The sequence below is a fragment of the Trachymyrmex cornetzi genome, unplaced genomic scaffold (genome assembly GCF_001594075.2).
Source record: "Trachymyrmex cornetzi isolate Tcor2-1 unplaced genomic scaffold, Tcor1.1 scaffold509, whole genome shotgun sequence".
Classification (NCBI taxonomy): Eukaryota; Metazoa; Arthropoda; class Insecta; order Hymenoptera; family Formicidae; genus Trachymyrmex; species Trachymyrmex cornetzi.
Genome location: NW_017299817.1, coordinates 476560 through 490588, shown reverse-complemented (window position 1 = coordinate 490588; position 14029 = coordinate 476560). Strand labels below are relative to the sequence as shown.

Genomic DNA, 14029 nt, shown 5'->3' with positions numbered 1-14029 from the left:
TGGGAAGAACCTCCAGCAGCACTCCGCGGTAGGGCCCGGTGGATTTCTGACTCGTGTCGTCCACAATGGAAAAGAGAGATACATTGCTCTTCAAGATATATCATATGGTATACAATCTTTTTTAAAATGGCACTGAACAGCGTCTCGTTATAATTGTTACAATCGTCTCGTTACGCGAAAATTAAAATACCGTCCGATTGAGAAAAATATCAAGATAATAAATAGAATGGCGAAGAAAAAGGAATAACGTTAACTATATCAACGTTTGTTGATGAATGCGAAAAAAACCGTCATTATCGTCACGACATATATAACGAAAATGGCACGTTTTCGTTTCTACGAAAATTATAATGATTGTCATATCGTAAAAAATGCGACGTAAGATTATAAGAAGAGAATAAAAAATTAGGTTACAAATATATCAGCATCACGATCAGGTAGGCTGAATTTTATGCCCAACGAGTACTACCCTAATTATAATGCAATAAAGTAGACGCGCGGTCGTCGTTATCGGTACGCTCATCTTACCGACGCTCATTACGAAGTTGTGGTAAATTGGCTGCCTCTCGCACGTGATAAATATTGATGTATAATTGTATTGTTACATACGTTTACAATACACTCGTTATCTGTTGAAACTATTCGAGAGTGCAATGCCTAACGCGATCATCGATCCGAAACGCAGGCGTTGTAATTTCGCGTACAAGAGTAAAGCTACGAATATAACAAGGATATTTGTTAGTGATCATCCGCTGAATTTTATTCGTCTTATTAGTCAGTATGAATGTATAATCTCTCTCTCTCTCTCTCTCTCTCTCTCTCTCTCTCTCTCTCTCTCCCAAACTTGTTAAAATGTATACATAAAACATTTTCCGAACAATAGAGACAAAAGTGCAATACAATGGAAGACAAAAACGGAATGTTTCCGCAATTAGGAGCGCCCCCCTATAATGCGAATCACTGAGCGATTGGAATTTCCATTGTTAAACCGAGTAATTGACAGTCGCAATTGACAAATTGCATTTGCATTATGTTACACGAGGCCCAGTTTTCAATTTTAAAGTTACTTCAAAGTTCTCGCGTCATTACGTTTTGCGAGCAAATGTCATCCCGTGGCTCGAGTGAGAACTATATGATGAAGATCAATACTGCGATATGGAAACTAATAAAAGCAGTCTTTTCACGTACGTGTGTAGGATACACGCTGCATGCTGGTTACATTCATCGGCGTACCGCGATGCCGCGCACCAAGCGGCGCGACGACTCCTCGTACTCGTCAACCGGCGCCTGCTCTGTAATTGCGATTCGCGCACTGTAATAATTATTACCTTCGGTCTGTCATCAGCGGCGACATCTACGCGCGAGTACGCTTGTCGTAGTAGTCGCCGTTGCCGAGCTTTCGAAAGAAGACTGACAAAAATAACTCTACACGTCGGTGAGAAACTCGTGCAACGTAAGGGAGAAAGAGAGAAAACTCATCAGGGGTATATTGTGCCGTAGTTTTATAATCCGGACTAAAGAGTGAAATGCCGAAGGGGAGCTCCTCGATATACGAGAATCCGGATTATCATTAGCAGATGCAATCGCAACATCAAAGAAATCAAAGTTGGATTTGAATTCGTATCTATAATTTTAATTTTGTGATGATACATCTAAATATCAGTTGACATTATACAATAGTAGCCAATAGTAGCTAAAGAATAGTTTGTAAGAAATACCTATATAACACAAAATCCACTCTCTTCGTCTACGTTCGGAATATTGCATTAATTAGAAAAAGAGAGATGCAGAAAGTTGTTAAAAAATCAACGTGGCTGATTGAGGCCGTGTACGCAGAGATATATCTGAAGAAGGGTACAAGAGACAAGCCGACGAGGAACAGACTGGGGAATGAATGGACTTGGTAACGTTATACGTGGACCAGTAATTATGACTCCTCTAATCACCGACAATTACTGCAGTTACCGGGCTCGCGGCGTTATCTCGGCCGGTCCATCTCGCGCCGCAGTGGAAGAGCACGGAGCAGAGGAGGAAAGAGCAGAGTAAAAATGCCAGAGAATTAACAGGAAGAGTGTGAGGGATGGATTCGGCGCCCGGTTGCTGGAGTCGATTACAAAGAAAGAAATCATTCGGTCGATACTTTTTTCAGACTTTTTTTACTCATAGTCTAGAGTCTAAAGCGGCCTCTCTAAACGTTTAATGATATTATTTTACAAAGACTATAAGACTAAAAAAGGCCTAGAAACAAGCAAAAAATTAAGGTCTTTGCTCACAAAAAATCTTTATTATTCAATATAAGTTTTTACTATTAATACAAACTTAGCTTGTTATTTAATACAAATTTTTGTTGTTAACATAAACTTAAGATAGAAATTATAGTTTGTAAAACTGCGATGCGCTTTGTGTTATTTGCGATTAGTGTCTTTAAATGTTAGTTTAAGATTTTTTGCGTGTTATCTTTGATAGATTAATTTATTAAGATGGCTAAAGGTGGCTAACTAAGTTGAAACGTCCTATTATCTTTTTTTTATTAAATAATAAAAGATGTTTAGTAAGTGACCACTTTAATTTTTGCTTGTCTCTAGGTCTTATTCATTCTTATATTTCAAATATAGTATATGAGTGCATTGTCTATAGCATAATTTACAACTATTTTGTACTATTAGTATATTATTATTAGTGCCCTCTTTAAGCGGCTCCTAAATTATTATTATGATTAATATTATTGAACAATATTTGAAATTGTACAATATTATTGATCGTTTGGAGATAATATTAAAGGTTTATACAGTATACTTTGTCAATCAAAAGTTGTTTGAAATATATTGTGCAATTTGAAAATATTGGTCTATCTGTAAGTACATGCTATTGCGCAATAAGATGCCAATTTATGACGATTGACGCTCATTTTTAGCTCTTAGACGATCAATATTATTACACATTACTTGATATCACATTATTATCTATTGATCGCCTGGAGGCTATATTGAACCATCAGGTTGTTTGTTTTAAATTGTTAAAAGAAGACATCTATAACATTGTACAAAATAATTGTAATATTGAACGTCTAGGAGCTACTTTAATTAATTCAAATTAACAGTCTGGAAGCACAATATAGTCTCGAGACCATAATATTGTGCAACAATTGATTATCAAAGTATTGTTTAACGTTCAGAAATAGTAATTTCGTGCGAAAATTCAATTATATGAAATTGTGAATCTCAGGTATAATCGCAGTTGCGCGTAAACGAGCGGAAGGACGACGAATCGTTCGGTCGCGTAGGCTCGCGATGGATTTTAATACGTTTTCGCCAGTCATCACGCTCCTCGTCCCGTTCTCTCCCCGCGCATCATCCCGTTACGTCTTCGGCGACCGAGGTCGATATCAGATCGCCACGCTTCGACGTTGGCTATATAATTCGCCGGAGCGAATACGCGCCGTCTGGTTTCGAGCGAGAAGAACGCGAGGGACGTCGTGCGGGGCGATGCGCACGGGGGGGATATTCAAATGGCCCTACTCTTGTATGGAAATGCGCGAGATGTAAAGATGACGGTGGGATACGACGCGAGCCCCGTCGCGGGGATATTACCAGTCGTTAGCGCGACAAGCCAGCTACGATAACGCTTCTCGAGGTCGTCCTCCTTGAACTCCGTGGCTTTTAAGGTCCTCGGCGCGAGCCGACGCCGATGATTGATAATGAGAACGATACGTGGGGCAAGCTATTTAAATACGGAGAGAGGAAATTATTATCCATTAATCTCGTTTCTGATTTAGTTTGTACTTTCATCGCCAGATATACGAGAGACGGATCCAGCCTATCGGCTAGGTATATTGCGGTTGCGAGAATGAAATGTTGACTTTTAATAGACTATTTTAACGTAACGCGCGCCCTTCCTCGTACAAGTTCCACCATTAACTGTACGATTGGCAGAAAGAGAACGCATATTCGTAATGATGAAAAACATCACTGCAACCCTGTGCCTCACAACGTGTAATTTCGTGGGCTGTGCAAACGTCGAAACTTTCGCGGACCTACGAGGGAGATATATGACCGAGTACCCTCGTCACTTAAAAAATCGAGCGCGTCTGAGTGCTCAAGTCAGTTCGAGGGAGATTTGGACCCTTCGGGCCAAAACGAGATAGTCTTGCACTCGTCGTAATAGGCAACTCGGACGCCAAGGTGTTATTAAAAGCGGCAGAAAAGCCGCGTAACAATTAAAAAATTACTCTCACGTTTTGTACGTGGGAACCCTCGAATGAGCTTTCAAGATCCTCTCGTTCGTAGGCACCTGAAAAGGGTGGCGTTTAGCTATTCACCGTTTTGTGTGCAAAAGAAAAAAATATGAGACGTTAGAACCAATACATAAAAGATACATGAAAGATTGAATCAAATTCTACAGGCTGAGCCATTTTACTTTATCATTAACTTGCTTTAAATACATGGCTCAAAAAAGTATGTACAGAATTTATGTGCAAGCGTGAAGCAAAGGAGACCATACATGTCTCACACAGCACACTTTATTCTAGGGACGTCCTGAGGACGATTTAAAACATAAAATGTCCTCTGGATGTTTTAAGAACATCCTTTGAATGCCTGAACTGTATGTGGTGTGCATCTATACGTTACATAGGATGCAGTCTATTTGGCATTATAAATGTTTCGAAGCATTTGATTGATCAATCGAAAGAAAGTATCTCAATATTTAACCAATCAAAAAATGCTTCGAAGCTTTGTAACATTAAATGATCCGTATAGCCATTGGTATACATCGAATATACTGTAACATGTTACATCAGCCAGTAGCAATACATCGATCATATTACATCGTCCTTTCTACGTTATTATAATAAGTGTCAGAGTCAACGTTCATATGGACGGTAAATAAAGGAATTAGTAATCAAGTATATGTATAATACTAGGAAAAAATTTAGTGTTTTAAAAAAAAACTGTTTAGTTAAAGCATTTTTCAGCAGCAATCAAATATTTTATACGACAAAAAATTTAATTGCTTCTGCTTAATATTTTTAGTTTTTTAAATAACTAAAACATTTGTCTATACTAACTAAATGGTTTAATTAGTATAAATAAATATTTTTGTTTGATATATTTTAACCAAACAATTTTGTTCGGTTCATTTTAAGTCTCATAGAACAAAACAGTATAACTTGTTACACTCGAAAAAATTTTATTCTATAAACTAAAATTTTGTTGTAGCAACAAAGTATTTGGTTAAACCACATCGAACAAAAACGTTTGGTTATATCTATTAATCGTTTAGTTGATATAAATAATTATTTTTATAATTTGTAAATCTGAAAAATGTATTGAGCAGAAAAAACTAAATTTATTTGTTATACATATAAACAAAGTACTTTATTGCTGTTAAGAAATGCCAGTTTTACTGAAAGCACTAATTTTTTTCCTAGTGTACATATGTAGATGGTTTGTGTTGAGTGCTTTTTATCGTTGCTAGTGACCTTTATTAGCGATTAAATACAGTGACGAACATGCAAGGCAGCTTCCATTGCGATCAGACCGCGGATCTTCGTATGTGTCAATGGCGTCGGTCAATTTCTGTGATAATTAGATGCGATACGAGAGGAATACATGGCCATCGTATCCTCACGAGGGTCGACCTAATTAGGTATCGATCTTTTGAATAGATACCCTCCGTCATAAAGTAGCATGTCTTCAATAATTGTACGAGATACCCCTTGGATAAAAGCCCGGTGTACGATTGCGTTGGTCTAGCATCTCAATTGTCGATCACATCAGCGTCTATCATCAATAACTCTGCCACTCATTACGGATATCGTTCAATAACACTATTGTCCATTGGAATACATTTTCTTAATCGTATTACTATTGATGAATGCACTATTGTTATTACAGGTGACGGTAAATGATAATATTAAGAATATGACATATGTACAGTTTATCTGACGCAAGTTCTAACAGACGTATTGTTTCAACGCAACAAAGTTGCCATGTATCTATGCTAGAAATCATGCCTCAGTTTAAAAAAAGGAGAAAGTGCGAAAAAGATAGATAGAGAAGAAATTTATTCTCTCACATACGAGGAGTCTCAAAATTCCAGAGATAAAATCGCTCTCGCACTGAATAGAACTGCCTAACGTTTAAGTCTGTTTAATACAGCGATATACTGACGCAATTTGCGCGGGGAATGATTGTTGATATCCACTATTCTTCAGTCAAACGTGATTTATCGCATGAACCGAGAATCTTACAGGAGCCAGAATTGGTAGAAAGCCAAACATGATCTGGCACATTGTACGGTAAGAGGGTAATAAGCGGCGGACCGGACGATAATCGGGGATTCACACGATGAGTTTCCGCATCGGCGCCGCCGCCGCCGCCGCAGCCACAGCCACGCGGATGCCTTTCGCGGCCGAAAGGAAAATGGCAGATCAGATAGGCCCGCAGCCGTTTAGCATGCAACGATGCATTCATATCGATCGACGCATGCATATGCAACACCTCGCCGCGCGTTACCGGTATGCATTTCGCGCGCGTGCAATGGGGAAGAGACGAGAAGACGCCGACGCATACATTTTACGCGTGTGGTGTGTGTAGGCATGCGTTACGACGCACCCGTTAATTACCGTCACCCGCTTACCAAAAATTAAGGGACTGCGATAGTGTCGGTCATTCCACTCTCGTCGATCGCAAAGTGGATGAGAACTTTGTTAGATATCTCTCGATTTTGCGTTTACACGTTCATCCTTTAATTATATTAATTGTTTGAGATAATTCACATATTTCTAAATCTAAAATAATCTTTCACGAATCATCAGCGTTGTTCTGCTTTTGTAAAATTCTTTTGGAACGATAATGCTTCGTAACTAAAATAAAAGCGGAAACGTCGTGATCCCTCGATAACAGAAATTCGTGTCTACTTTCTTTAAACGCATCGAGGATGACGGATTTTGCTAATGGGCGAAACGTACCGTATCGTTTCGTTCAACATGAATATTCACAGCCTGATATATTTCCGTGCGCGAATATTTGCATTTTGTAAAATTAGTAAGAGCGATATCGCGATCTTAGAGCGTGAAAAATTACGAGATCGAAACTATTAGACACACGAGATTGAAAACCAATAGATATGTCTGTCGCGCGTAAAACGAGGGATTTTCGCGCAACTAACAAAGTAGTGGTGGGTAGAAAATCATCAGACTGACTTCCTTTTATCTATGCTAGAATTTTTATGGAGTAATAGTATGTACTTGCTGTAACAATAACCGATGATGCTTACTTGAAAGTTGCCATGCGCGTAACCAGACAGCCATCCAGTGATCAACGCTTGACGTTCGTTCGCCTCGGCATAGGAGGCATCATGCACACTTACCGGCTGAAACAAAATAACAAAAGGACAAAACTTGGAGCAATCGGTTTTGCAAAAGACAATTAACTTATTAACTTATTGCCCGCTACCAACAATATGATACGATGGAGCAACATAAAAAACGATTTTAGACTTTGTTTTCGATATTTTAAGAAGCAAATTTGTAGAATAAAATGATTTAAATTTTTCATTTAATATTTTGTAGTTACGTTTTATTCTATTTAAATCTGTAGAATAAAAATCTGTAAATTTAAATCTGTAAATAAAAAGAGAATAATAGAATTTAATAACATTAAAAATACTGCAGTGTACAGCGTTCGTTTTTTCTTTTGTGTATCATATATCTTAGTACAATATTAGAATGAATATTAATAAATATCTCTGAGAAGGTTAAAGAAATTCCTCACTTTTAATAACGATCTTATTATATGTAAGAAACGAAGAATTCCAAATCATCTTTCTCCGACTTCAAGTGAATTGCTCTATATATGTATTGTATTCTCTCTCATTAATATTATTACGAAAAAAAAAAACTTAAAACCTTCATGAAAAGTGAAAACTGACGTTCCTTAAATCATGACAATACAAAAGGACCGTTTAATTATAGTTTGTCATTCGATCGTGATCTTGAAGTTATGATCGACCGGAACGGTGCGCCATTAAGATTTTTAATCACATTGTACAAACCCGTAACTTTCTACATATATACGTTCTCATCGAGATATAGTGCGCGTATTTTATTACACCTGGATAACTTTATTACTGACTGGAAAACCGGATTTTTGTAAGAGAGGGACTTTGAAGAGAGTGCAGGGAAAGCCAGAGCGCGATCGGCCGTGAACGGAACAAAAGCGACCTAGTTGGCGGAGTGTCTGAAGGTTCTAACGTACAGCGATGATTCTCTCAGACTAATACCTATAACTTACAACTAAAGGCCCGCTCCAAATCAGATATAAAAATTCGGATAAACTATTTAATATTTATCTGGAGAAATCTTTGGCGATCAGTGCGTGTATATCATATGGAACAAATATCGTGTTCGCATCAATATCGCCGCAAGGGAGTTTCGAATTTAAACAGTCGTTCCTCTCGTTTTTTGACTCCGTACCCCGTAATGTCCCTTCTGAAATATTAGAATTTTGTTCCTGTTGTGCCAGAATTCCATTCTGAAAAGTTGGCAACGCCGGTGCCATCGGGGACCAGCGAGGGGTGGCTCGTGCGCGTTGTCGTGCGAGGGTGTACGTGTAGGCGAGTATGCGCGTGTAAAATGTACATAGAGAAAGAGAGGAAGAGAGAGAGAGAGAGAGAGAGAGAGAGAGAGAGAGAGAGAGAGAGAAAGGGGGAAAGAGAGATAGAGGCGCGGCGCGATGCGCCCGGTAAGAGGAAGACGTGATCGATGCCCGTGGGATGCGAGGGCGTTCCTGGTGCGGGAGGCGCCCGAGACAAATGGACGTCGCGCGTCTACCGACCACGCCTTCCCGCGGGAGAAGAAACTCCGTTGCGTGTATGTACTCTCCCGCTTCGCCACGGATTCTCCCGACGTCTTCGACGAGGTTCCGCGGCCGGCCCGGCCGGTCGCTCTGCTCGCCTCGCGGTGATGACCGCTGCGGAGAGGGGTTTTCCCTTTGAGCGTCTTCCGACCCTATCTTACTTCACGCGTCCTGGCGAACTTGGTGCGGTATCTCGCCATCGAGAATCAAGTTGGGATCAGATAAGCCGCCGATTGTGTTCCGGTAATTAATGTCAATCATGCGGTGAATGAAAGGATCGGTCTCGCAAGCTTGATAATAATAGAGTCTGCTTACACCGAGTTATTTTATTCATAGTCGAGGCGAATACACTTGTACACTGAAAAAAATGTACTAAATTTCATTAATATTTGAATAGTATTAAATATTTACTAAATATAAAGATATATTTATTGGGTACAAAAACCATTAATTTAATTATCAGTTTTTTATTGAGAAAATATTTATTTACTGTAAGTAAATGTTTAGTTACTATTGAAAAAAATATGTCTAAGAGATTTAGTAAATTTTTTCTCGCGTCAGTATATATTAAGTAGAGCAGAGAGATATTTTGTGAGTTTGATTATACATATGTATCCAGTATTACGAACGATGCGTTGTAGAATGCGAAAGTCAGAGAAAAAAAATCGATTTAAAAGATACATACATATTGAGTGCAGCGAACACTCGTCTTCTATATATAGGAGCAAAGAGATCGCGTCGACGAGCGGTGATGACTTTGCGGATACGTGTTCCGCTCGTATTCGCGCGGCTTTCCGCTTTACACGAGAAGAGCAACGAGACTGCCGCCGCACGCTCCCATCACCTTTCTATAAATAATCCCGCGAGGCGAGAAAGAATCGTTGCTCGCGAAGAGGGAAACGCACGAGCGAAGGTACGAAAGGCACGGTATTTAAATTCAAGCGAGGCAGAACGGCGTACAAACAAGGCGAGCGGCGATAAATATTCAACGAGCCTCGGGAAGTTACGTCAATCCCGGGTCTACGAGCCCCTCTCGCTTTACTCCGAGCTACGCTCGTTCGCCACTGCTCGTCCCGTCGCAACTTTCATGAAACGGCGCCTTGATGGAAAAGCAGCAACCAGCCTGTGCGCGAGAGAAAAAGATCTTGGATTTACAGGGCGATGTATCGTATACCGCACGGGGAAGTTTCGTTCGGAAATACACTATCGCTATCGAGTGGCAGGTATTTAAGAGCCGCGCACGCGGAACGGCTCGGTCGGGGGCGAAGTCACGATTGGATCGCTGGTGCTGATGGAAAACGATGCGCGGGAGGCGTCAAGAGTCGCGTCAAGATTATCGGCGGTGAGACCACCCAAAGCGCCCGAGAACTATCGTCCATACGCGGAGAATGGTTAACGATAGCGAAAACCTGTCCTAACAGCGGGATCCGCGAGATAAGGTGGTGAATGCAGGTGTTTAGCGGCCGTCCAGTCATCGTATTGTCATTACTTACGACTGACATCGCGAAGCAGTGAAACGTTCGACGTCGTTGATCGCGCCGCGGGGGTCGGACACTCTTTTAAATTTCGAGAACACGCGTGCTTGGCCAGCACGCGTGTTTTTGTCACGTCATCGACAGCCGAAGTGTCTCGACTCGCCGTAGCGCTGCATCGACGGCGCGTTGGTGATTCACTATCGTCGAGATGCTGCTATATCACTCGTGGATGGGCAGGTAGACTTACAAAGTAAGGTTGAATGAATTATCGCTTCGATTTAGTAGAGACGGTCAGGAAAGAAAGTGAAAGCTCGCGCGCGCAAATCGTTATTATTACATAAACTATAATCTTGAGTTGAGACTGGAATAATTCATTTTTTGTACCTTCAATATTTTATTTTTCACATCGTTAAAGAAATATAAAAAAACATTTTAAGTCTGTTTGCGCTGCTTGCACTTTTTGCACTTAGCATCTTCTTTTCAACGTCCAATTATCTCATTTTATCTTACTCTGAGTGCAAACATTTTTAAAGATTTCAAGCAACGCGAACAGACCTTTTATCAATACGTGGAACGTATTTCTGTGCAACATAGTAAATCTCCGAGACAATAGTAACCCGCAAGTTGCTGATACACGTTGGCATAATATGTTTTCGACATTAACGACAATGCAACAAAATTTGTATGGACATTAGACGTGTCGCACGACACCTGTGCGTCGATGATTGATGTCAGTACACGCACAATGCGCGTACATTGTCCAACAACGTGGATCGTGCCCAACTCAGTTGGAGGTAGACCCGCGGTGATATAACATAGGTCTTTACGACCCGTCAAGATGTTTGTCCGACAAGAATCTTGATCCTCTCGCGCTTCGTATAGATTACTTAAAGACTTTTCAGATAGACAGCCGTTGTTCAGCGCGTATTGGGTTAATCTGTTCTAATTTTATTGTAATCGTATTATGATAAACTTATTGCAAAAAATCTGTCTTTAAACATGATAAATTGTTATTAAAACACTAACACTTATATTAATCACTGCTCCTTTTTTTGATACAGATATGTAACATTGCGGAAATTCTGCGAAATGACCGTCAAAGTGAGTCATAAATTAATTTATAATTTTTACACAATTTATCTAATATGTCATTGTTAAAAATTTGTATTTAAAAAAAAAATATATATATATACGATTTTTACGAAGTACGCTCTTCCTGTTATTTAGTATTGAAACAAAATATTTGGCTAGAGAAGAGAATTAATGCAGCATTAATGACAATGATAAATTAAGTTGAAAAGAGATGGATTTTAGAAATTTTAAGATTTTTGCAATGCTGTTTTATCTTATACATACTTTGCCTCAAAATATTTTTTAATCCATATATAATATTTCTCTATAGTCTTGTATCAGCTGTATCGCTGTCGTTTCATTTGATAGCGCATTGTATTTTGTTTCCTCTTCTTTCTTTTTTTTAAATAATTTTATGCATTATTAATCCTTGCCGTACTATGTACAATTTGATGTCTCATCCATATTATCAAGGATCACAAGAATATCTTCGTTTTTTCACCTCTTCAAAATAATTTTAAAAATCTCGAAAAATTCATCAACATATACTTTCAACTTTCTAGAATAAGTATTGACTCTTTATTTTGAAAAATAATAAAATGTAGTATAATTTATAATTACCGGAAGATTCAAAGAAACTTGCGCGAACAGGAATCGCTCCGTCACTAGTTACCCATATTAGTACGGTAAGGATTAAAATCCAATTTGTAAGTATAGGCAATAAAATTATTATTATTAGAGCATACCGTTTTCACTGGTTGAACTGTTTCAGTAAGTGATCTATGTCTTAATTTTCGTCCACGGACTATATTGCAGCACAGAATCAGGAAATTATGTGGGCAATAGCAAGGATGAATTGAAAATGTGGATTATTTGTAATGGACAAATTCTTCTGAAGCACATGACTAATTAATTGCTGACTACTTTAAATTTTATTGTAACATGATTGTAACGAATATGACGAACGATTGCGTAGAATTAATGTTACTATGTAAAACGGGAAACACAACTTAATATTGCGCTTTTTAGATAAACATGTATAAAATTTTAAACTTATGAAGCTTAATATTAATACTGAAGAAGGCTTAATTTGAGGCCGAAACGTTTATGTCATTGTTAATGGATAGAAATATAAAATTCTAGCGAAGAACATCTTGCGTTGTGGTGTATGCCTTTAAATAAAACTTTCTGTTTTAATCTATTATAACCACTTATTGACATTGATTGTTTATTATTATTATTATTCTATATGCCTCTCAGCAATATGATTGATTAATGTTAATTGATGTGTTTGCTGTAGTATCTATTATAATCAGAACGTTAATGCAAACAAACGATTAAAAATTAATTCTCTAATAAAATTCCATTATCGACGAAGCGTGACTCGTGTCATGCGTCGGCTCGCGTGCGCGCGCGCGCGCGCGTACGCGCGTAAATAAACGCACGTTCGATGCGTTGCGACCCTCTGATGTCAGAGTACCACGCCCATTACGACCACGTTCATCCGTCCGTGACACATAGCAAAGACGGAGCGCTCCGTAACGCGAATACAGAAAGATAGCGCAGCTTTCCACAGCTCCACCGCCAAAAATACGCGCGAGATGTCGTGAAAAATAAGACGCTGCGCGATGCGAAGCAAAGATATGTTGGAAAACATGAAAGAACGCTTTGTGCAAAATAAAAGATTGTGGTAAAATGAATTGCATAAAGTAACGCAACTATACGGGTTTATTCTTTACGATCCCGCGTCACGATAGTCCGATGATTGCGACATTGCGTACACATCTTCATGCGTGTGCCCTCATAATTCATATCTAACAAGGATCAGACGCGCGCTCGTTACAGTTGAATATCAGACAAGAAATCGAGGCAGGCAAGATCTTATAATTAACAAGAAAATAATGGTACGCGACAAATCTTTATTGATGTATGAGCGGAAAAAAGGAATGAGTGCGACGAAGGGTTTTCATCAGACCATTCACCGCACTGGAGCGCGCCTCTCACTCATTTCAGCCTCGGTTTTTCACGCGTCGGCACGCGCGCGTCGGGCACGGGAAATCCGAGAGCTACTGAGAGCGAGCGAGGGAGATAATATCGGGGGCGCGCATAACGATCGAACACCGGGAGCCTCTTCGGGGCATCCGCGCGAAGCGCGCGTGGTGTACACGCTTTATCGGGGCAGGGAACGCGGAATCGGAGATCCCAGTGTCGGATGGCGATGGGGAATAATTGCGCGTTTGCGCTCGTTGCGGGAGGAGGATTCCGTGGGCCGCCTCCACGACTCCCGGTAGTAATTATCGAATCCCTCCTCTCCTCCCGCGGCCGGCCACCGAGCCCTCCCTGTGTTCAGCCCCCGCGTCTCTCGTCCCGCGTTACTTGGATGTCTTATAAACTCCGGTTTATAACGCTGACGCTCTCCTCTTCTTGGTCTCGTGTGTTATTATTCGGTGCTCTCCCGCTTAGATCGGCTCCTTCCGTCTATCGGACTTGGCCCCAGTATTCACCAGCGGAGCATTCGCCGTTCGCCGCGCACCGCGCACCGCGCTGCGGCATCGGAAGCAGCTCTGACGCGAAGATTACTGGAATTAAGGCCGTAGCCTCCGCGATTCGTGCCGACGAATCGCT

At 40.1% G+C, this 14029-nt stretch overlaps 1 protein-coding gene across 1 annotated transcript in view; it reads right to left on the bottom strand.

Moving 5' to 3' along the window:
- Sp1 (transcription factor Sp8) overlaps positions 1-14029 on the bottom strand; it is a gene marked incomplete at its 3' end in the record, with an annotated part of 89532 nt that overhangs the window by 49366 nt on the left and 26137 nt on the right. Inside the window, exon 3 of the mRNA XM_018514456.1 lies at positions 7372-7374. Coding sequence (XP_018369958.1) covers positions 7372-7374 — 3 coding nt within the window. The remainder of the gene's footprint in view (positions 1-7371; positions 7375-14029) is intronic.